Source organism: Oculina patagonica, chromosome 5, assembly GCF_052425735.1.
Source record: "Oculina patagonica isolate OP01 chromosome 5, crgOcupat, whole genome shotgun sequence".
Classification (NCBI taxonomy): domain Eukaryota; kingdom Metazoa; phylum Cnidaria; class Anthozoa; order Scleractinia; family Oculinidae; genus Oculina; species Oculina patagonica.
In genome coordinates, this window is record NC_135762.1 from 20,807,785 (window position 1) to 20,832,929 (window position 25,145).

Sequence of the window (25,145 nt, forward strand, 5' to 3'; positions counted from 1 at the left end):
TAATATCACCTCTTCACCTGTCGTTCATATATTATAACCCGGGCCGTGTGGTATTGAAGTGTGACCGACACGTGTCTACCAGAAATTTTAATATGCTGTGAACAATTAAACTTGACTTTGAAAAAACCGCATTCTGGTTTATTGCGGTCGGCTTTTCCGAAGTTTTTCTCTTCTTGAGAGCTTGCAAAAATGCGCGCTGATGCAAATCGAAAGAAGTTAATTAAGTTTTTTGTCATAATATAAAAAAAACCTCTTGCGCAAAAAGTCATGAATGAATATAATTGAGAAATTTCCAGACAGTTCTGTCGCCTCTTAATGACTTCTTTGCCATGGAAGCTTTGGTCGACGTGCTTTGAGGCTTTTGTGCGGTTTAAATTTTGTTTCATTCGGTCAGGCGAAGTATTACTGATTTGTGAATACCATTATAATTATGAAAATCTTGGGGTTTTTCATTTCGGCAAGTTATGTGTATCAATTGGACTACAGACCTGGGCACGTAACTTGTTTATTTTATCTGAATCTTGTTTATTTATCTATGTACTTTTGTAATTGTGGTTCTAAAATTCGTAAAAATATTCAATAGGACCTGAAACTGAGTGGACTCCAAAAAATATGGATGTATAAAAACTGTTCTAAACCCTAAGAAAGATTAAAGAAGATTAACAATTAAAGAAGAAGATTCAGCTTCTTCAATTGAAACTATATTTGAAATGTGTCAAATCTGGCGTCGGTTTTTTTGGACAAAAGTAATCAGTGATCGAAAACAAAAATTTCTTTTTTTTTCCTTGCGTGAATGAAATGCAAATAAAATGCAAGCGAGGCCAACCGTGACGTCACGATAGGTTGTGGGTTTCTTATTTCCTGCCATCAAGTCATCTCGTCTAGTCTGTATTGAAAATACGCATGGCGGGGGACTTACTTCCTCTCTTCTCATCAAACATGCAAGACACAGCATTTTAGACGCGATATGTGAAATCCTGAGTGTTTTGATCGGTTGACAAGGGCGCCAATTCTTGAGTTCTGTTGGCTTATTATGTCCCAGTTTAAAGTCGAAAAAGGTTTGTGTTCTCTTGCGAAGGTTTGGGCTTTTTTCCCATTCATCAATTTCGGATCGCCTTCTCGGCACAAACGGTTTGTTATGGCTGAAATTTAAATGAATTTTTTCTGTCTCATTTTGTGAATGATCTTTCTATTTTCTAGTCACCAAAGTAAAAGGACTGTCAGACCTATCTGAGAAAGCTAAAATCGGTGAAAAGGCCGAACCCACGACAAAGCGTACTCGAGGATCTGCTACAAGCAACGAACGCCCTGGTTCTACCCAAGGGAGACAATCGTCGCTAAAGGTAGGAAAACTGACGCGAAATCTCAACTACCATGGCTGTTTGCGTTTTATTTATGATATCCTAAGTTAAGAATCTCGGGTTTGTGGCCTAAAGGGCTTCGAACGAGTCTTTCTGTCGACATTTAGCTTACAAGTTTGCGAATTTACGAAATAGAAATCTTCGATCTATCTATCATTGCTTGTATCTGTAAGCCGATGGGGCTGTTTTTACTGGTTATTCTGTTTACCACTCGCAGTGAAGTTCGTTCGCAAGCTCAATGTCTAGTGATAAAAGATTTTTAATTCACTGTTCATCGTGTTAAACTGCCGACATCTCGGCAACCTCGAGAAAACAGATGTACGACGCACAATCGAACTGAAGCCCTGACATTTTGACATTTGTATAGGAATTTTGGTTTGCTGCATCGATTGCAGAGATAAAATATGGACGAAATCTGCTTTATGTGGGAGGAAACTTTGACGTGGCTTTTATCTAAGATTTTGCACCCTTCTGCGTGAATATTATTTGAACAAATAACACTTTTACTTTCGCCACCTATGTGCTCGGCCCAAAGGATTTGCAGAGCGTTACAGATAAATTTCAAGTCTGGAAGCTTTCATTTCAATTAAAAATTGTTTCTGGTGTTATGAAAGGCTGGGCTGTCAGTGGAAATAAATTCGCTCTGAATTGTTTGATTTTCTAATTTATACGAGTAACAGTGTTGACATTTGACAGTGTCAATAGATTCTACAGTGTATTTTGAGAAAAATTGTTTTTCAAACTGTTCTTGACAGCTCTTTAGAAGAAAACATTATTTTGTCAGTTGTCTTTATTTCGATCTCACTTTCAATATCCAGCTGGATTTTAAATTGCACAAAATATTTGTTTTCCATCTAACAACAATCACCTTTTTTAGTCAAGATAAAAAAGGAAAATATTCTCAATGTTGGAGTAATGAATATATTTGAATTTTTTTTTATTTGTAAGGGTTTATAAAATAAGTCCTTGCTAATAAGAGAAATCTGTATTCAATATTTAAGGATCACATTGCAAAAATAAATGCATGCAGCCATAGCTAGTTTAATACAAGGACCAGTGAAGTGACAATTTTTCTAAAACAAACACATTTTTGAGACGAGATTAATAATTTTTATCATACACGTATAACTATCTGCCTCAACATGCCCCCGAATTTGTGCTATTCGATGGCCTATTTGAAATTTGACCTCGTATGAAATTGTCGTAATGTCAAAATTTAAATAATTCTTGACCTTTTGATACACGTACATATGGTCATACATGTACATTTTATGTACTTTGTTTGTTACAAAAGATGAAAAATGAAATTGCAAAATAATTGATTGCCACTTGGCCAAGTTAAAGGCTGTTACCATATATTTTCTAGTGAATACTGGAGCTACCTGATTTTGTTGTTTAAAGAGGGATTTAATTGAGTGTCATGAAACCAAAACCTAAGCAATTTATTACAATGGCCAGTCACGACAAACATAACCTAAACCATCACAATGAATGAATTAGACTCAAAGTAAATACAGTAGAATCCTGATTTCTCGAAACCTCCAGGAGAAACCAAAATTGCTTCAAGAAATCAGAAGGTTTGCAAAATAGGGGGCAAAATTACAGAGAAGTACTATCCAAGAAAAACGAAAGTTGGTTAGAGTAATTGCGACTTTGAAGTTTCGAGAAACCAAGGGTTTGAAAAAACCTACTGTACATGTTACCAACATCTAATTGGTTTTGGTTTTGCATGTGATTGTCTGAGTAGGTGGTGTAAATTTTTTTAACGGATCATAGAATGTAGTGAAGGAAAACCAGAGCAACTCTGTACTTTCTTCAGTCAACTGAAAACATGCCCTAGGGGGACCAAATCTATCTTATAAGCCCCTGACCAAATGAACACACAAGTAGATCCAAGTTTCTGATGTGTTTCATTAACTTGCGACAGAATTTGATTCACCCTTGTGTCGACTTGCAGTGACTTGCATTCAATTTGATCATGGTCAGATTTGTACCCAAAGTTGCTGCAAGTTGGTTGTTAGTCATAAGTTCTAATTTTAATGCTTGTGCAATTTATGAACGTTAATAGAAGTAGTAACTCAAGTTCAAGACAGGACATTTTTAGCGCAAATAAACAGGAAGTCTATTATTTTTTTTTTAAATAAAATGGCCTTTTTAGCAACTTGCTTGCACTTGTGGGTAAACTAGCAAGTCTGTTAAATTGCCATCTGACCCAAGTTACTCTGTAAAAAAAATCTGCATCAGGCTATGTGGCCTATGCCACTGGAGCTGTTTCTAGTTTCTAAGCAACTCACAGTATTTGTACCCCCTCCCCCCTCCCAGTTGGTGCTACTCCATCACAGGGTTACCCCCAGCACTAAATTTGCTGGTACTCATCTATACCCCTGGGCGGAGGAAGGCACTGGGAAAGTAAAGTGTCTTGTTCCAGAACAAGCAGCAAGCAGTAGGGAGAACGTAATGACCCAGTCAGGGCTCGAACTCAGTTTGATCAATCCAGAGTGTAATGGCAACCGTGTGCCTTGTTTTTTTGTTTTTTTTGGTGAGTCTTGTTTTAAATTCAAATTTCTTTTCAATTAAGCATTTAGTAGCAATTTCCATCAACCACATGGAAACCATTTTAAATAATTGGAAGTTTTGCTAAATACTTTGGACCTTGTGTAAATATCTTTTCTATTTGGAAAATTGTCAAAGGTAACATTTCAAAATTAAGGCCCCGTCCACACTGACCCGGGTAAATTTTAAAATGCATCTTTTTTTCCCGGTTAGGCCAACCATCCACACTAAAACGGCGCTTTTGGTCACCAAAAATGGAGTTTTTCAAAAGTGCTCTCCAATTAGCATATCGTTATCAAATTTACCCGGGTTAATGTCGACGGAAAACATTTTATGCAGCGTTTTCAAATTTCTCCGTTTTCGAATTTACGCGGGTCAGTGTGGATGGGGCCTAAAACTTTCAATAGTTCATCTTTCAAGTATATCTTGCTGTACATGAATACATTCTTTTTATGCCCTCAACACTGAATATGTTAAAGACAAATTAAACAATTTTTTTAGAGTTGTTGTTTAAATAAACTCTCTGCTTTTCATCAGCTTTTTTAGAGCCTATTTCAACACAAAGACATACATAGTAACCTTTAAAAATAATCTGTTAAATGTTTTTAGATGTTACTTATTTTTTCTTACATATGTCATGCAGCAAAATGGCACATTATCTATTAGTGACTTGTTTTTGCTTCTTGTACTTTTAAAAAATCAACATAACCACAAATGCATCATTCTTTAAAATCAACTTTTTAGAGCTTGTAGAGTCCTAATTATTTGACGATGGCGGATGTAATTATCAGAACTAGTACCTAAACTAACCACATTGATTCTCTTTTAGTTCGTGGCTTTCTCAGTATAAATTGACAAGTAGCTCAGGTTGCAGCTAATGGTTTCCTCTACCTTTTAACTTGTCAAATTATTATACTCTCATATACTTTGTTTGAAATTGATTCTTCACTGACATGTCAGATTACTTCAAAAGTTATGATTTTAATGGAATGTTAATAGACGGTTACTATTTGTGGCCTGGCATGGCTAATAACAAGGTGTGTGTATTTTTTAAGCCAGTGTCAAACGCTGTACAATATGCTGAACATATTTACTTAATGATATCCAGGGTTTGACATCAATTTCCACTTGTCTGTGGCTGGTTAAATAGAAATGTTATTGGGCTAGTCAGTGTAAATGTGTCACCTTTTTCTGAGTAAAACATACAAGATTTTGATCCGAGAGTGTTTCAAGTGTCTGTCAAAGATGACCTAGCAATTTTCAAGACTTCTGAAGATGCCCTGAAATTTCCAACAATTTAAATGTGCATATTAAATCACTGAAAGCCAAGACAGCCCAGACATGTACAGCCTGATAATAATTATGTTTGCAATCAGCCAAACATAACGTCACCTCTGAGGCCTTTCCCTTCAAAACTGGAGAATTTGCAATAAGTAAAAATATGATTTACATGGGCTCTAGTCTTTTCTTCCAAATTAGATCATGTTTATATTTTGAACCTCAAATCCAAGGTAGAAAATGGCCTATTGGTCAGTATTATATGAGATGGTATGAGATCAAAGTTTTAGATCCAAAGTTAATGCTCATGCATAATTGCATGAGAGTTGGCAGGTTTATGAATGTTTTAAGCTTAGTTGTGTCTACTGGGACTGGTTGCTATGAAAAATGTATTTTTTCTAGTGCGATCTCTGCAGAACGATCAGCTTTTTACACGTGTATCTTCAGGTATATTTTAAACTTTGTATAAAATAACACTTCCAGTCAAGACTAACAAATACCTCTATTTAGCAGCTGGATTATATTTGACTTCATGTCTTCTGTATGCATTTGAAGCTTTAGCAGTTATTCAAGTGTACATAATTTTCTTGTTTTGAGGATCCTCTTATCCTTGCCTTTAAGAACCATTATTTCACTAGTTTAGTGTAGGATCGTGATTGAGAAGCAATGAATGAAGGAATGAACAAAAAAAATAAACATGCACTTTATTTTTAAAAGGGGGCTTAATCATCACTTTCATAATATAAATACAGTAAAATGATCAGACCCCAGTAGGCCTGGATAAATTCTGCTGTTCAAGCATAATTAACTTTTTTAGGCAGTGAGCAGTCTGCCAGCAGAATTCTGCACTTTTAAACAGAATTTAGACAGCAACGCTATGTTTTAGTGTTACGCTACGTCATGTCAATTTTTGTATATTTGTTGCATGTTGCTTTTTTGTGAGTTTTAAACAAAAAGGTGACCATATTAATTAGTATGGTATGAAGTAAGATTAAATGTATTAGCTTTCACTCATTACAATTTTGCTTCAAACAGGGAAATGAGTGAATTTCTCCAATCTCGATATATACATGTACACAGGGAATATCTCATTAGTCAGCTGTACCAAGCAGAATTTTAGCAGAATTTCATTGGCTGGGTGGAACTTTGAGAAGAACGCATGATTCTTACAAGCATTGCTGGCAGGCAGAATGTGCAAGTTTTTAAGCGGAATTCAGGGTGTTCATTAGGCATCGGGGATCGGAGAATTCTCCCGCTACTACATAGAATTCTCCGGTTAAATTTCAAAGGCCTGTACCTATTTTTTTATTAAGATGCGGAACCTTTAGAAATCATTTTCCGGTTACTTTAAACTATTCCCCTGCTATTACAATTCTTAATGAAAACCCTGGGAATTTACATGTAGCCAAGCTTGAACCCAAGTCATGCAATTTAAATAAAGTCACTATATGGAGGGACCCCCAGAAATAGGCTTACAATACATGCGTTATTACTTGATGGTACACATCCAAAAGTGTTGTTAAGAGTATCAATAAAGTGCATCAATATCAAACCAGACTGGCAAGAAAGGTTTCATACTATCTGCCAAAAGCAAGGACTAATTACGGAAAATTCAACATTCGTTTTTTCGGTGCTAAAGTTTGGAATTCCATTGATGACTCACTTAAATCTAAGAGTCGTGCTTTTTTCAAAAATCTCTTAAAAGAATTGATTATCTCAACTACTAACTGGTTACATTGATGAACTTTATTTTTCTTTTCTGTGTGTACATACACTTTTCTTTTTTGTTCTCTGTCTGTGCGAGTGTGTGTGTGAATGGAAATCGTGTCCTGTTTTTTTTATACTGTGTAACCTTAATTGCAATATTTTTTTTCGCTTGGCCCAGCCACCTAGCTCGATTAGCCTTAGCTATTTCTAAGTGGCTGTGCTCTTTTTTTATTGTAAATTTTTCCTCTTGCATGTATTTATTTATTGTAACTCTTCTGGGCACGAAATAAAAGATTGTTGTTGTTGTTGTTGTTGTAGTTATCATAAGTGTAATATATCGTTTAAATATTTCACAGAAATCTGCACCACCGTCAAAATCCACATCAAGTGAGGCCTCTACAAGTAAATCCGCAGGAAGGACACCAATTTCACATCGCACTACCCCACCAAAACCTGCAGCAAGAACAAAACCAACCTCTTCCACTGCAGCTACTAAGGTAAAATAGCCATGAGTACTCGATCTCTGCACAGGTCCTAAAAATTCTTGTTGTCCTGAAATTTTGTTATGGCAGTTTCCAGTGCAGGAAAGCAGGGAAGTCCTGGAAACAAGCAATTTTGGACAGCATTTCCATTCTCTTCCTCAGAGCTTCCCTGTCCCCCTTAGCTGGCAGGGCCTGGGGCATGAGGAACAAGTGGCTCTGGGAATGCATGATTTGATTGCCTAGATTTGAACAAAGGGAACTTAAAATCTAACCAATCAAATCAACCATTCTAAAATGATAATTGTGTGATTAAGCCAGACTTTGATTTGAATTCCACAGAGCAAACTTAATTGTGTGGTTCCAAAAAATGTCCATACCCCAAATAGAAGGGAATAGAAATTCCTGGGGGTAGGAGGGGTCTCAAAGGCCAAAAACTTAAACGAACTGTATGAAGCCTAATTAGAATTTCCAGAGGGGTTGAGAAGGGGGGTCTTAGGAAAAATCCCTTCCGTGGGGAGGTTTGGATAATTTTTGGAACTACACATTTGAACAACCATTCCTGATGCATCTTTTGGGGTAATTACACTGGTCACAAGGTTGTTTTATTTGGGGCTCTAAACTGAAACGCTTTTTGGATAGCAACAAGGCTGTTGACATTATTGATCGCACAAGCAAAGACAGTAAATTTAATAGAAATAGAAAACATTTTGTCCTTGTGTCTGTTTAGTTGTAGAAAAAATCATGAAAGTTTCAACATGTTCCTACATCATTCCTCATTCTACCAAACTTCCTCACATGTTTCTACAATGTATAACTTGATAGAAAACAGAATTCAAAATGGTTTGATTTCTCAAGATTTAAGATTTAAATACTTTATATTAACAGGTGAAAGCAGCTCCTTATCATTTTAACTTACGGTATTTTATTTTTATTAACTATATGAATTTTTCTGAGAAATGGTAAGTCGGGTTTTATCAAAATGTGCAATAATAATCATTAATATATACAAGCGGTTAAAGTTGCCTGTAACTGATGTCAGTTTGACAAGAAAAACCAAAAACTAATAATAATTATTATTATTTGTAATATGCATGATCAACCAATAAGCACAGTAAGTTAACTCATTCTGAACAATTTAGCACTGTTAACAAAGTGAATCAACTGAGTATGATAAATTCAGCTTGTTTTTATGTGGGTTCTTGTGCCAGATCTTTGGGCATACAAATGAATTTCTGTGTACAAGTCTACAGTAATAGTTACCTCAGGAAAATATCCACAGGAGATCTTGCTTGTGGTACACAGTGTCAATCTTCTGTGATGGGATTGAATTGAACTAATAAAGGTTTGCTGTAGGTGTCTTCAAACTTTGAACAAACTCTTATTGTTCTGCTGTGGTTTCATCCTTGGATAACTTCTTTTTTAATCGTTTCTGTTATGAAATGTAACTATGTTTGTGTTGCCTGTATCACATTGGCCACATAAGTTTGTATATGAATTTTATTTTTATTTTTTTCAGTGTATTTAATTACATTAACACTTCACAATTTTATAGGCTAAGATGCATGAATGCATGGCATCATTTATTTATTAGCAAAAATTTTAAACTGCACTGTTTTTAGAACATTTCAGATTGAAGCCTGTATTGTCTCTGAGTGCCAAATCGATCAAATTGACTTCAATTGTCATAATATGTGATTTGAATGCATCAATAGCATTGAGTGTTATCTTAATCTATTTTTGTTATTCCAAAAAATATGCCAGTAGTTGATTTGTGCAATTAAATCTTTTGTGTGCAAGCTTAATTACCTTGGATCCACGGGACGGTCTTGTGCTTGGCACACTGCTCATTCTAAAGATAGCCACCCACTGCTGTGACACAGCAGCTTATGGATTAGTTCCTCCCCAAAACTGCTGAAACTAACTGAAAGGAATATTATTCAACACAGGCAGCTTATTTGTGTCTTTGTCTAACAATCATCTGGACCTCAAATCACCTCAGAAGTGATTTGAATATCTCATAAAATTTCCCTTGTTGCCAATGTCATACACAAGTGTGAAAAAAACTTGTTATTCTGAACACAATGCAATTGAAATTATGAATTCTAAATGTGTGCAATTCATTTGAATAATCCCTTGAACAAAACAATGAGGCTTATTTTTAAGTGATTAATCTTCCTTTCAGATGTAAAAACAATTGTTTGTCACTTTCAAAACCAGAGTCATTTGCCCAAAAAAGTGTTTTTCATGTCACAAAATACTTTGCTTGAAGAGATTTTTCAGCCAGGTTATTTTCACAAACACATGCACTGCTATAAGTTTGCTCAGCAGGTATTATACATAATTTATGACTGGCCTGTCTGAATCTGCATTTAAAATAAATGTGACTTGGAAGTGGAAATGTAAATATATGCAAATAAAAGTTCTTTATTGATTGGAAAGGAAGTGCTTTTGTAACCACTTACCAAAGGAAAGTGAAAATGTTATCTAGTAAGTGAAGCTTGGAGTCAACAATGGCTATGTTTCATCTTTGTGGCTCAAGTAAACTTCAACATGAAGGAAGCAATTTGTACAGTTTGTGAGTCCAAAGAACCTGTTATTTGTTGTGCCACTTGTGAGGCATTGTACTGTGAAAACTGCAAAATATCAGTTCATGAAAAGGTACACTCATCAATCCATGATTTTAACTTATTTGTTTAAAGCTAACTTTTGGCTAAATTACTTGCAAATTTGTGGCTACTGTTGTAATCTTTCTCAGAGGTGTTTTTTTTTTATCTCATTACTGATTCATGTCACACACGAAGATAAAAACATGTGGACAGATTATACTGAACAAAGTGCTGGCACATGTTACGGACTGTTCAGTAAATAAGCTGATGGCCGGAAAATAAAACTTAAATCCTTTGCTCTATTCAACTGTTTTAGCTTAACATGTTTTGTTTAAATGAATAGCTTTTGTGTCAAATATGCTTCTTGTTTATAGTGGATGTAAAACTTTAAGTGCACTAGTCTTCTTGTTGTATGTGATATTGAAAGTCTGGTTAGTATGCTAAGAGAGCACTAAGGCTAGTTTGAAAGTTAAATATCACAGCCAAATTGTTTAATTAAATTCCTGGCCTTACATAAGCTTTGTCGGCTTTTAAGTGTTTATTCATTCAGACTGGATTTTATTTCTTGGCCTAATCTATTTTATTTATTATTTTTTTGATATTTAGCACTCCATTTGCACTTAAGCAGCTACTGGCAGTTACACTTATTTAAATAATGGGCCATTAGGTCTGTTTTTGTTAAACTGATTGTAACTTTTTTCATGCATCTACAAGGTTGTTACCTTTATATTTCTGTGGGAGAATATTGATTAAAACCAGTGGTATTTTTTTATTTTATCTTTCTACCAACAAAGATTTCAGCTCAAGTGATTTCAGACTAGTTTGATTTTCTTTGTTTTAGAATATTATGGTAATAAATCTGGAGCAAAGGAAGAAACAAATCCAACTAGTTTGAAATCATTTTGACCTGAAAATTATTCATTTAAAACTACAACAGTAAGAAGTAAAATATTCCTCATGGGTGTCAGTGACAGTGTGACATTGGGTAATAGAACAATATTGTGATAGGATAATATTATTTTATACTCTATTAAATCTCATCCATGCTATCTTTGGTAGGTTAAAGTACATTAACCAATGCCAACATTTGTAGGAATTGTGGTTTCACTTTGTTGCAGTTTGAAAAATGGAACAGTGTTGCAAGAAAGATGAAACTTTCTGTAATTGTCATAAGTGTACAACAAAGAAAAAACTTGAGTTTCTGATGTGTATAGAATCCATGAACTTCTGCACACCAGTTTAAGATGCTCAAACCCCTGAGCACTGGAAATTATAACCCATTCATTTAATACCAGTGCATTCTACTTAAATAAAATGTATTGGGAAAGTCTCTTAAAGTTTCTGTTCATTTGCAGAGTTGTACAGCTTCTCAGCAAGGTAAACAATCCTCTGGCACTATCACAGGTAATAAACAGCACAGTACTAACCTTCAATAACTAAAATATATAGTGGTAACCGAAAAAATAACATTCAATTTTAACAGTTATTTGTGAATAATTTGTGATTAATCGTTACGTCTGCCAAAATGTCCCCAGTTGGGTCTGAGGGTCAAACTTGGGAGAAAATCAAAACTGCTTTACAATACTTAGTTTTGGTAATCAGAAAAGCTATCAAGTTCCAAAGTCATTTGCATCTGGAACTTAGAATTTTAGAAAGCTGAAACTGTAATATCTCTCTGTAAGAATCTCGGTTGTACATTTGCATTGATCTTGTGCCAATTTATTTTCTGGCTTTTGTTGAAGAACAGTTCTAAACTAGAAACTGCAAGAAAGGAAAAGAGTTGATAAAAGCATATTTTAATTTATTGTTTTTGTGAACAGATGTCTCAGCAACCAAGAAAAAATCGGCAAGTCAGGGAGTAACTCCTGCTCCGCGCACAAGGACAACTGCTATCACAAAAACATCACCTCAAAAGACTGCTAAAGAACCAAGCAGCAAGAAGAAAACTGAGATTAAGAAAGAGAATAGCTATGATGCCAGCGACAGTGACTCAGAACAAGGCAGTGTAGATAGATTAAACACTGATGGTGACTTTGGCTATGAGACAGGCTCTCTTGAGGACAGTGATGTGTCGACGGGAGAGCTTCTTAGTCCTTCAGGCAAAGACGAGCATAAGACTATTTTAACCCCTGACCAAAGTGGAAGCACCAGTTATTCATATGCCGATGTCGAATTTAGACCACTACTGGTCACAGAGGAAGGTGGTATAGCTACAAGAAATCCAGAAAAGTTTAGTTCAGAAGAAGACACTTTACTTTCAGCGAATGACGAGGGTGCCAATGACCGCAGATCTTATACTTACGCTGGAGACGAATTCCGTCCATTGATTGTGAAAGAGGATGTGGGCATTGCTGCCCCTGTTGGAGGACGGAAGTCATCAAAAGACACTGAGGATAAAAATGGCAATGAAGGTGATAAGCGTGGCAGTGGGGGTAGACAAATGCTAAGGGAATATGAAGAGGTTCAAATTGTTGACGGTGGCTATGACAGGTCAAACATTAAGGTGGCATCTGCTAATCAACAGAATGTGGCAGAAAGTGACGATTTGCATGCTATTGGACCTTTGAATGATGTTTATGCTGTTGTACAAAAAAAGCCAAAGGAAACAGAAGACAGTGCAACACAGAAGCAAAACAATCCAATACAGAGACCAACTGTTGAGTTGGGTGATGTCGCACCGGCAATTCCAGGAGGACGTAAAGATTCAAACATGTACGAAGCGATAACAGGAGAGCTTCAAAATATGATAATGGCATGTGATGATGTAGAGCTGGATGAGAAACCAGTGAGGACTAATTCTTATGAGAGAAAAGGATCTTCAGGAGAAAAGAAAGTTCCGCCACCCATCCCAAAGCCTTATTCAGGACCAGGGTTGAATGCAGCAGTGAAAAAGGAACCACTGACAAAGGAAACACTTGGGACAGACGAAAAAGGTGTGTATTGACTACTATTTCAAAATATAGATAGAGAGCTGAAGGCTGTACTGTGATAAAAGTTTTCAGATATGCCCAAGGCTCAAACAGTATACCATAAATTTAAATTCCGGTTATAAGCCCTGGGCTTATACAACCTCGTAAGGGGTTTTGGGTGGGCTTATAAGCGGATCCGGAGGGGCTTATATCCGGGAGGGCTTATAAGCGAAATAAAAAAACGTTTCGAAACAAGCCATGGGTGTGTTGATTGAAATACGTTTTTAAGTTAAAAACACATTTTAAAGCAACATTTAGCCCTGTTCAGTACTGTCATCCAACAGAGGGGGGGGGGGGGCTTATATCCGGGGGGCTTATAATCGGATGTATTTTTTGTTTCCAGGAAGATGGACCTATAAATGAGGGGGGGGGGGCTTATAAGCAGGTGGGGCTTTTAACCGGAATTTTCCAGTAATCCATGGCATATTTAAGCAGGCTAACCTGTCATCTCCCACTAAAAAGGCGGCTGACACAAAGGGTCATGTCACAGCAACATGCTTGGTGGGATGTCAGAGGACACTTTAGCAGGCAAAGAATTAAGTTTACTCAGGCTGATGAACACCTTGCAGCAAGTCCCCTGGTGTGAACATTTTCTCAAATTAATGTGACCAGATTGGTTTACATATAACACACTTGCATGACGTCATATTTTGTCTACAACTACCAGAATTCATTTTGTTTTTTCTTTATTACCGGTATTTAAATTTAGAAACCACTGTGGGGTATGTTTAAATAACAATGAACTTAATTAGCATGAAAAAAGTGAAGGATCTAGTGGTAGTCTGATGGCACCATCATGTAAATCGCCCATTGGAGATTTGTGTTAACTGTTGATAAAAAGGTCTGTCTGTTTTACAGAAACTACAGAGGTTACCTCACAGCCACTATATGCAGTTGTACAAAAGAAACCCAAAGACAAACCAGCAGAAGATAAATCCTCTGGTGATATGGACAGCAAAACATCTGCAGGTAATTTCTACATACCTTTCCTTGTATGATGTGCTTTTAGACAAGGCTATCTACTGCCCTGTGTTTCTCTCTACCCTACTCTCTACATGCATAAATAGGTACTGGTAAATTATAGGGGCAACCTGGTGACATGCTGGGAGGTAATTCCCATCAGGGGGTAGGGTATTTTAGCAGTACTCCTTGTCGCTTCATTCTATTGGCCTGTGCACAAACTTAATCTTTTGGGGAGTTTTTTACTAAGATTAACATGTTGATAACATGAGTGCTCAAAACACATTTCAAGCATGTTTCAATATGTTTTAAATAAATTTCAAATATGTTTAAAATGCTTTTCACCTGATCATTTCTACTTGGAATACAAATTTATTGTGTAATTACCAGTAGCAAATTAAACAATTGCAAATTCTACTCAACAGAGATGAAGTCACAGGAGAGCCAGCAAACCTATGCTGTAGTACAGAAGAAATCCAAACCAGAGCAGGATGGTTCAGTTGAATCGCTTGATCAGCTAAGAATACCTGCAGCCAGTGATGATGATGATGACGAAAGTGAAGAAGAATTGCCACCACCTCTTCCTTCAAGGCTACCAAATCTTGAGGACACAATGAAAAGAACTGAACCTGGCAATGAAAATGTCTTCCAGTTTGATAAAGTAGAAAAACCTGAAGAAAAACCCAAGAAGGGTGGTTTCAATATATTTAAGAAGAAGCATCGCAGACAACTGTCTGATGGCAATGTAGTTGCTCAAATAAAAAACGGCAATGAAAAAGGTGACCTTTCTCCTGGTGTAGCCGAGAAAAATAAATTTAACCATCGCCGATCAAAATCACAAGCTGATGTTATGAAAGTGGTGGAAAATGGCGAGGGCTCACTGTGCCCTTTAGAAACCCATGAAATGTACACAGAAGTTACAATTCCTTTCAACAAAACAAAGAGTCCTACTGACGAGGTTCCACCTGTGAAGCCTTACTTAGAAGTCGACATTACTGAGCCGCCACACACCCCTACAGATATAAAGAAAGAAAAGGAATCCATGGGAGGGGACAGTGAGGATCAGAATGCTCCATACGAGTTGCCTGAGGGGTGGAGGGAAGTTAAGGGTGATGGCGGCACATACTACTGGCATGTTGCATCTGGAACAACTCAATGGACACTCCCACAGGTCGCAACAAGACCAAAGGTGTGCAACTTATACCCTTTTTGTTTTTCTGTGTGGTCTGTGCACACTACTAGTTGAGTCTAACAAATGTAAGGTAAGGCAGCAAGGTATGCAAGGCATGTGAGGCAGAAATCCCCACTCCAAATAAAAAGGCTAACCACAGGTTACCTACATGTAAGCTAACTGAAGGCTAAGCGGAGTGCTATTTAGGCTAACTGGAATTCCATTTAGGCTAACCAAAGTGCTATATAGGCTAACCAGAATGGATCACACTCCTTGCTGTCTCGCTCTTTGTGATGATCCGACTAGTCCATGCAAGAAGTCCACGTGTGTGAACTACCCATAATTTTTGTCAAAAAAAATCTAATAACAGGGGCCAAAATTGGGTCCCTGCAACCTGGAACCAATTCAGACTGGTTTGAAGTGAAGGGACAAGTCACACAAAATTAAGGTCAGCAGAAATGAGGGGACAAGTCCTTGCGACATGTAACTCGTCAAGGGTCTTTTTGCAAGGGACATTGTCCCCTCCTGGGTGAAATGCCACGATCCTTGAACGAGGAATCTCAAGTTACACCAAGAGACTGTTCTTAGAGTCGTGGCACTCTACGATGGATTCCAACGCGGTTAACGAAAGGAAACCCCTTCCGCGCTCTTACACTCCACTGTTAAGAAATTAAAGATTGGATGGCGTATTCAAACATGCCTAGCGCGTGCTAATATTTTAACGTACTCATTTCAATACTCCGATGAAGGTGGACAGAGGCCACCGAAAATTTAGTGTTTAAAAATCTTAGATCGGATGAATCATTCTACTGAAAAAAAGACAGTGATGACTTGACTTGTACTCACTTGTTTTTGGTGGGAAAACTCTCTATTGTTAATCTGTTCTTTAATTGTTTACAAATGTTAGCTTGTTTTTGATTTATACAGAAGAAGTCAGTTGAAGAAGCAAAACCTGCAGAAAGCACAGAGAAACAAAAGGTAGAGTTTGCTCTAAGAATTAGTTGTCTTCTTGTATCATCTAAGACACATTGTAAGGTAGCCTATAGAAAATGTTTGAACTCATTAGCTTATAGAAACAGATCAAAGTGTTGAAAGTTATAACTGTGTGTTGCTTGATATGTGTTTTTGAGTCAATGAAGGACAACTGTGGAAACACTTCTTGCTCTGGCAGAAGCCCCAAGTCAAGAATTTGGATGTGTTCTTTAGATTTTGTGGCGCAATAGTCCTGATTAGGATGGGTTCGATTCCAAATATCTCTTTACAAATCGTCTGGTAATATTATATTCCAACAAGCAAACTGAAGGTTGCCTGGGGTGAAATAATCGTCGCAAAACTTGCAAAAGTACGCAAAACGCTCTCTGTGCTTAAGATGGCCCGAGTAAAAGCTGTTTGCAGCTTCTTGTTTTACTTGCATGTCTTCTCTGGTGAGCTGTTCTATAATGTCAAATGAAACTTATCCTTGATACAGAATTATGGAGGAAGTGTATTATTAAAGGGCCTGTACATGCAGGTCTGACTATTCTACTAGTAACCTGTTGCTCAGCATAATAATTTATTATAAACATCATGGTATATAGAAAACATAGATTTAAATCCTGTTTATGTCACTGAGTGAAATGTCTTTCTCATCATAATGCATCACAATGAATTAATTAAAAATTAAAATCACTGAATAAATGAATATGTTTACAGGTCCTTAGTTTCCCAGTACACTCTATGGGTTGGATTGAGCTTGAGGAGAGCCAGGTAGCACCACATAACATGAGTGAGACCATCGCCGAGTGCATCTCCACACTGGCACAGAAAAGAAAAGACCTGTGGAACACTTCAGAGACTTGGGGCGAGGTAAATAGTGCTACTGTTTTTACCTTCCTTGTCGTAAACATCCTTGTTTACGGGTATTTACAGCGTATTAATTTACTTAATAAGTATTTCTCTACCTAATAAGAAAACTGTATGTGATTATTCATCCTCAGGGAAAAGACATAAGATTGCTATTAGAAGGAGACACCCTTAAACTTGTAGAACCAAGAACCAAAATCACGTTACTAGTCCAGCCTGTCTCAAAAATGAGAGTATGGGGAGTTGGCAAAGAAGACCAGAGGTAAGACACTTCGAAACAGTACAGAGACCTCATCTAGGGCCATTTAACACTTTCTAACCAATCACAGTGCTAATGAACTTTCAATAACTGTTTGGTTGAAACTCTTGCTCTAATCTTTGCACTGGAATGGACTTTGCATTGTGCATAGCATTGTTTTATAGTAAGAGCTTTTATAATTTTGTTTTCCCTTTTTAGGGACTTTGCCTATGTTGCACGGGATCCTTCAACCGGCAAACACAAGTGCCACATGTTCCGTTGCCATGGTAACATCTCTGGTCGCGCAATCACAAATGCGTTACATGACATGTGTAGTAAAATCCTGGAAGAGAAGAAGAAAGCACAAGAAAGCAGCAGGAAAACGTCAACACAAAAGCCATGGTCTGACATCATCAACACTCCACCACCTTCATCGGCAAGAGGTATATAAATAATTGTATACAAGCTGACAGAAATTCTAAGCTGTCTGTGATGTTGAAATCATGCTTTGTAAAATGTAACGTAAGTTTCTTTTTGATCCATCTGATGTTTCAACGATGTTTTGCAGATAATGCCAGTTTTAATGAAAAACCACATGTGGAACCAAAGAAGAGCTTTTCTGCTAAATATGTTGGGTGCATAGATGTACCAAAACCAACAGGTAAACTTGTTTATCTGTTTGTTTGTTGTTGTTTCTATGTTGGACTTAGTGGTACATGTAATTCATAAATGATTAGAATTAAAGTAAGGATGAAGTAAAATTTTAGTATTCAACCAGATGCTTGGAGAACTTAGCACAATGCAACATAATGTAATGCCACAAAGTAGATGCATGGTATAATTATATAGGGGAGAGAAGAACCTCCAAACAAATAGAGAAGTTAAAAACATTAATTAGCTGACATAAAACTTAGCAGGAATTTGGAAACATGAGAAATTGAGAAAAAAATGGAAATGTAGGCAAGTGTTTTGACATTTATTGCTCTCCAAATAACTGGATCAGATGTGCATCTGGAGTTATAACATACACTGTACGTATTAGTTAACTTAAGGTAACGTTGCCTTGTTAAATCATTTGTCAGGTGTGGAGGTCTTGAACAAGGCAATTAGCAAATTAACAAGTAAAGGAGGCAGCACATGGAAAACAATCCTCATTGAAATCAGCGTTTCTAACATCAGGATAACAGACTGTGCGGTAAGAATTAAGGAACCTGTTTTTGGCAAGTTGCCTTTTTAATTGGTGCAAATTTAAGTGTAAGAGAGAAATAAATGGAGCTGTTTTAATTGACATGTGTATTTTGACACCAAACTGTTCATGTGTTCTCTGTTAGACACAAGAGCTAATTTCTGAGGACCGAGTCAGATTCATGTCATTCTTTGGAGTTGGAAAGGATGAAAGGTACTCAAAACAGTTTATTGTAAAGTAAAATATTATGAAGTAGATCTATCTGCAGTGGAAGCTGTAGGAAGATAGTAGGGCTGCAATGATACATTTCGCTGCACTTTTATTATCTCACTTTCCTTATTTTTATAAAAAGTAAGGCAAAATTAAAAAAATGTGCAAAACAAGTACAAATATCCCATGATATTTGTACTTTAAACTTTTTCATCTGACCATGCAGTAGTGAAATTTCGGGAAAGAAAAACATTGGGTAATAAATCTCTTTTAAGACTTGAAGTGTGTTGTATTGCAGTATATTTTTACTTCCTATTTCAATTCCCTTTTCATTTACCATTACACAGGCTTGCCAAAATACTGCAAGATGGTCAAATATACAGCGATACTAAACACTACAATTTCTATAAAAAAAATTTTACTACATGGTTAAAAATAAGGTGTAGTGGCATGGATGGTTCAAATGCTTCACTTTTTCATCTTAAGTTTAATGCTCTAACTTGCTGTCATCTAAATTAATAAGAATACTTTCATTTGAGAATACAGCATTTTCTTACCGGTATATTAAAACTTGAGAAGAGATAAATTCAATATCCACCTCTTAACTGAAGTGATATTGGTTAATGATTAAGTCTTTGCAGAGGATTGCAACAGTTGATTCATCCTTAGTTTTGTTAGTATGATGTGTTGCTGTGTGTTTCATGTAAATTTAACAGTTCTAAAATAGATCATTTTGTTGTTTGTTATAGACTGTGTGGTTACATTGTAAGTACTGCTCCAGACGTGTTTGTCTGCCATGTGTTCCAGTGTACTCCTAATGCTGCACCTCTAACAAAGGCATTAGCTGAGGCATGCCAGGTAAGATTATAAGCTTTTGTTACAGCACAATTATTGGAAATAGTTTGTGATACACACTTACAGGGAAGTGTGGTAGCTGGTTTATTCTTTAGACACCTATTAATGAGAAATAAACTGATTTCCTGTTTATTTTTACAATTGAGAATTCTGAGTACAAAATTCATCCCTCACTTGGTCAGACAGTTGCTGGGTTAATCCTTCCGTTATATCTCCCTTCCCTCCCTCCTTTCCACCTTCCTCTCTCTTTCTCCCTCCTTTGCTCTCTAACCCTCCTTCCCTCCCTCCCTTCCATTTATATAATAAAAATTGTTTTATTTTAACAGTCTTTGTCGGTTTTGTTGCCCAATTTTACACAAAATTTCTGTTTTGGGGAAACTGCCGGCGGTCTGTCAGTTGGCTGTCAGTAACCTGTCGGTAATCTGTCAGCCAACAGTTGACCGACAGTCTGTGGAGGGGGCCTTCCTTCCTTCCTCCCTCCCTCCCTCCCCCCCTCCCTCCCTTCCTTCCTTCATGTAAACCAAACTTAATCCTAAACTGTACACACACTGCTAAACTTGACTTCTTTGGATTTTCTATTACAGCTACGTTTCCAAAAGTGTGTGGATGCTCATCCAGAAATTGTTCAGAAAGTAGCAGCTGCTGAGCAAGAGAAGACAAAAGAAAAATCTGACAAAGACAAGGATAAAGTGAGCTGTTTGTTCTAGAATGGAGTGAATGGCTCTTCCTTCTGCAACCAATTTAAATGTCATGTCTGATACACTTGTACTTGTGAATATCAACAGCTCTGTTTATTTTTTGTTTTTTGTTTTTAGTTAGAGAAAATGTTGTAGTCTCTTGCTTCTCTTAGCAACCTGGTTTTAAGCTTACCACCCTTTAAGCTTTTTAAATTCCGTAGTATTTTTTTGCTTGTAACAGCGATTGATCAGTATGTTGTGTATGCGCTTGCTACCGTATACTTTGTGCTTTCAATACACATGTTATTTTTTATTTTTCTCACTATCCATCCACACTAATTTGTTTTACAACAGGCCGGTTTCATGACAAGTGTTCAGGGGTTATTTGGAAAGCTTGGCCCAAAGAAAGGGGGAGGGAAAAAGGTCAGTACTGTGAGATATATGTAAATGCATTGAAGGCTTCATTTGTAATGCACATACATGTAGGAGAGTTCATTCATGATATGCTGTGTCAAAAATACAGAGTTAGACAGCTAAAACATGATTGTACCTTAAACACTGAAATTGCAGTCAGGAATATTCATAACTCAAATATTTGTCTGTCACTGACTATTATCAAACGTTTTAAACAACGTTTGTTTGAAACTCTTATAAGACAAGGACTTATGTTTGAAACGTCTTTATAAGAGTTTCAAACAAAAGTTGTTTAAAACGTTTGATAATAGTCAGTGACAGAGAAATATTTGAGTTATGACTGTACCTTTGTCATACCTTTATCACTGACATTTACTGTAGTCATCGTTGCATCGTTATCATTACCTTTATTTTATATTTCCATTCCCTTCATAGTAGTCATCATCATCATCATCATCATCATCATTGCCACCATCATTATTATCATCATCCTTATTCTGTACTATCACGCTGTGCAATGCAGAAGCCTTAAAGTCCTTGTCACATCTTGCTGTTTAAAAAAAATTAAACTTTCTGATCAATGTTCTTCAATACCTTAAAATTCTTGTTATAAGCCCCTTCGGCTATAGGCCCATCTACCTGGAAACAAACAAATACATCTGATTACAAGACCCACCCACCCCCCGGATATAAGCTCCCCTCTGCCAGATGACAGTACTGAACAGGGCTAAATGTTGCTTTATTATGCGTTTTTAACTTTAAAACATATTTCAGTCAACACTCCTGTGGCTCGTTTCGAAACATTTTTTTATTCCGTTTATAAGCCCTCCCGGATATAAGCCCCTCCACTTATAAGCCCACACAAAATTCCTTATGAAGTTGTATAAGCCCAGGGCTTATAACTGGAAGTTTATGGCATAATCATACACCTTTATTCAACAGGATGAAGGAAATGCTCCTGAGAGCAAACCGCCTGCCAGCAATATCCCTGTTATTACTTGTAAGCCATCGCACACGTTTATGGTGAAGTATTATGGTGCCCTGCCTGTGGCCGTGGGTACAGGGATTGAGACCGTGGAGGAGGCAGCTAAGGTGATTACAGAGTCATCAACATAGAATTTCTCCTGACATTAACTATATATTGTCAAGTGGGTCAGGGATGTAGCTAAGAAAACACTAAGCCATCTTATCAACAAGCCCAGCTGGCTAAAGTTACTATTGGCAGCTCTAAAAGTTTACTGAAGTCTTTGCTTTCATGTGAAATTTCAGCTGAAAATTTAGTTCCCTTTCAGCCGGTGAAGTTAGCTGGCAGCCGGCCCTAAGCAAAATGCCTTGTGGGTATGTGACAAGAATAAGGAAAATCATCACCTAGTGGATGAATTTACTGTCTCAATTAACCTGATGTAAAAGAAAAAAAAAAGAAATGTATACGTGGGAGGTGCGATGGCCCAATGGTTAGTGCGCTGGACTGCGGATCAAGTGGTCTGGGTTTGAGCCCTGGCTGGGGTCATTGTGTTGTGTTCTTGGGCAAGACACTTAAATCCCACAGAGCCTCTCTCCAACCAGGTGTATAAATGGGTACCGGCAACTTAAATGCTAGGGGGTAACCCTGCAATTGATGGTCTAGCATCCCATCCAGGGGGAGTAGAAGTACTCCTAGTCGCTTCATGCTACTAACACTGGGATAAGCTCCATCCTGATGGACCACTAGGTATGCAGACATAACCTTACCCTTACCCTACACGTCTTTTAATTTGTTGAAAACTTGATGTGATTATGAGGAATAAAAAGTGGAATTTTGAGATACTGAGGTAAAAATAATAGAAAATTATCAGTTTGAGTCAGTTCAGGACATCTTTTGTCTGGGAGCTCTGCATATGATGCAAGAGTCTACTGGTATACAAAGTGATTAACATTAACAATCACTTCTATACATGGACCGCAGAGCATTTTTCCAACTGGGGGGGCTGACTAGTGACTTGAAGTGGGGGCTTGACTCTTCTCTTATTATTCTTTTTTTTCTTTAAAGTGGGGGGGCAAAGCCCCCCAGCCCCCCTGGCTCCACCGTCCCTGCTATAACATGCAGTTCCAAAAAATGTCCATACCACTCCCAAAATGAAAGGTTTTGGTTTGACCTACCTCCCCCTCTGAGACCATTATGTCACTCCTTGGGGTGGATATGGATATTTCCTGGGACCACAGAGTCATGGTATTTGTTGTAATATCGTACCATATCATATTTTGTTTCAGCATCTGGCAGGAGGAACCTTGTTAGTTTGTCAGTTGGATGTTGCACTCAATGGAGTGACACTTTATGACAGTCAAAGAAGTTCACTGTCAAAAAGGAACTTGGATGCTGATACAATATCATACTGTGGTCTAACAAGGTATACAATTACAACAAGGTCTCCTATGGTGGCAGAACTAGAGAAATAATTAGCCGCGGCCGGTTATATCCACCACTATTCAGCTTCACTCAGTGAATTTGTTTAGAATACACAGAAGTGAATAACTAGCAGACCAAAACAACACTTTTGGTAAACAAAGGCGGAGGTGAAAGTACTTTGGTAATCACCCGAGATCCAATCAGCGCGCGAAAAAGCACTATTCACTTGTGTGGTATATACTAACATACATTGTTTTGTAGTAGAGAATTGGCTATCAGAAATAATTATAAAATTATTCTGCACATAACAAAAAGCATTGTCATGATTCAGTCTTAAATAGTAAAATATGCCAGGTTTTTTTTATTTGGCTATACTTTGACTTTTGTTATAGTCTGAACATACCGGTATTTCTTGTCTACTTTTGTCACAGTAACAGAAGTCATTTTGGACTCATTCAAAGCATGGGAGGAGGCAAATACGTTTGCCATGTATTTGCTGAATACAAGGTGAGTACAAGTGACGTGGAAGATACTTATCCAGCATCATAATATGTGGTTCCAGAAGATTTACCCCTGCATACCCCTTCCTTGGAAGGTCATTTGGTTTGAATCCCCTGTCACCCCCCTTAACCTGTGTCGACCCTCTGGAAATTACAGTTTAGCTTATTTTATTTAAAAACTTTGGCTTTTAAAAATCTCCTGTTCGATTTTGTGATTGCTTTGGGTATGGATGTTTCCTGAACGCGCTGTTTCGTCTCCCTTAACGCGTCAAGGTGCATCTCCACAAGCAATTTTGGTCATACAATTAAAAAACATATAATAAAATTACCGTACAGATTGCCATTGGTCTTAGTGATTGGTTTTGGACTTAGATAATAAAGATAAATAAAGTGTAAACTTTTTACATTTCAGACTAAAGCTGGACCAATTGTTGCTGCCATTCATGAGACACTGTGAAGAACAAAGTCCTGATTTATAATCTTATCATAATTATATTCAAATGGTATCTGGTAACTTTAATTCATGACTGACAAAACAGAATATCCCCTTTATCAAACAAGAATTTAGAATTGTAAATAGTTTATGATGGTTCACCAGAATGTCTGGGGAGTAGATTAAGAGTAGATTAAGAATTATCAGCTAAATGTGCGTTAATGACATAATTATGTTTGAAACCTAAGGATTGGATTCTTGTTTCTTTGGACAGTAGAAATAAAATAATGCGGATCCGCAAAGGTGACTTAGGATCAGTTTCTTTGGACAGTAGAAAATGCTGTGTATGTCCTGCTATGAAGTTGACTTTAGGATCAAATGAAGCAAATGAAATTTGCCTTGTCAAGCAGTCATACTGTATGACTGTCTCTAATGAATGTACTACAGTAATGAAAATTGGAAGAAAAGCTGAACAATGTGAAAGAATAGTTTATCAAGATGTGTAAAATTCAGTTTTAATTTAAAATGGAATTCCAATATGCAGGGTATCTTGTTCACTGTTTTAGTTGTCACATTTGGCAATTTGCAAAATTGTTTTTTTAAATAGAAATATTTTTATCATACTTCTTTTCTTTTATATAATTATTTTTGTATCATTTTGCATTTGTGTTTGCTCCATGTTCAGTGACTTTTTCAAAGAATGCAGAAATGAATGAAAAATAAACCAATGATAATTAGGCAAGACAAAATGAACAAGTCATAAATAAAGAGTGAGCAAACAAATGAAAGAAGAATGTAAATTTAAAGTTTTTGAAGGAAACAAAGTGATAAATTGACATTTGCAGATATTGATGAGGTTTAACTTCATTCTCTGAGATTAAATGGGCTAGGCCACACTTTAATTAACAATTTCTTGCCAGTGGCACTGTCTGCAAGCTCAAAGTGTAAAAAAAATGGAATTAATTTTTTTTATCCATTGGTCAGGTACATTTTCATCATTTTCAATCTTCACTTGGTACTTCTCTGTTGAGCTTCAAAGTAGCCCTTATGGTTTTCAGTTCAGTTGTTTTTAATCATTAGTACAGTTTGTTTTAGAACTGACACTCTGAACTTAGTGACAGAATTTTCTGAAATAGTATGACCTTGCCCGTTTAATGCAAAGACTCAAAACCATTGGATGCCACAACTTTTGAAATATATAATTATAGAGAGAAATAATTGTTTTCTTGGATACAGGTAAATACAAACTTGAATGTAAGTTTGAAAGAAGTTTAAGGTGTTTGTATATTGGCAGGCTCAATAGAATGATGCTAACCC

General features: G+C 36.8%; 1 protein-coding gene across 2 annotated transcripts; it reads left to right on the forward strand.

The window, feature by feature from the left end:
* Positions 1-690: 690 nt before the first annotated feature.
* On the forward strand, positions 691-24,102 carry LOC144653202 (uncharacterized). Of its 2 annotated transcripts, XM_078513144.1 has the most exons (21): positions 691-1,058; positions 1,201-1,343; positions 7,256-7,396; positions 11,343-11,391; positions 11,808-12,920; positions 13,815-13,925; positions 14,342-15,105; positions 16,015-16,065; positions 16,780-16,932; positions 17,064-17,191; positions 17,387-17,610; positions 17,736-17,828; positions 18,250-18,362; positions 18,499-18,566; positions 19,313-19,421; positions 20,003-20,107; positions 20,450-20,518; positions 21,452-21,601; positions 22,760-22,896; positions 23,327-23,402; positions 23,808-24,102. In XM_078513144.1, exons 1-21 carry the CDS (start codon positions 1,034-1,036, stop codon positions 23,850-23,852), a joined length of 3,867 nt encoding a protein of 1,288 aa, XP_078369270.1. In that variant the 5' UTR covers positions 691-1,033; the 3' UTR covers positions 23,853-24,102. The 2 variants fall into 2 exon arrangements, with proteins under 2 accessions (XP_078369270.1, XP_078369271.1); XM_078513145.1 differs by lacking the exons at positions 691-1,058; positions 1,201-1,343; positions 7,256-7,396 and adding an exon at positions 9,797-10,039.
* The last annotated feature ends 1,043 nt before the right edge of the window (positions 24,103-25,145 follow it).

Excerpts from the sequence above, each read along its gene's own strand:
- LOC144653202 (XM_078513144.1), top strand. The coding sequence starts at position 1,034 with ATGTCCCAGTTTAAAGTCGAAAAAG. Across the intron at positions 1,344-7,255 it reads GGAGACAATCGTCGCTAAAG|AAATCTGCACCACCGTCAAA; the intron begins GTAGGAAAACTG and ends AATATTTCACAG. Across the intron at positions 17,192-17,386 it reads GTTGGCAAAGAAGACCAGAG|GGACTTTGCCTATGTTGCAC; the intron begins GTAAGACACTTC and ends TTCCCTTTTTAG.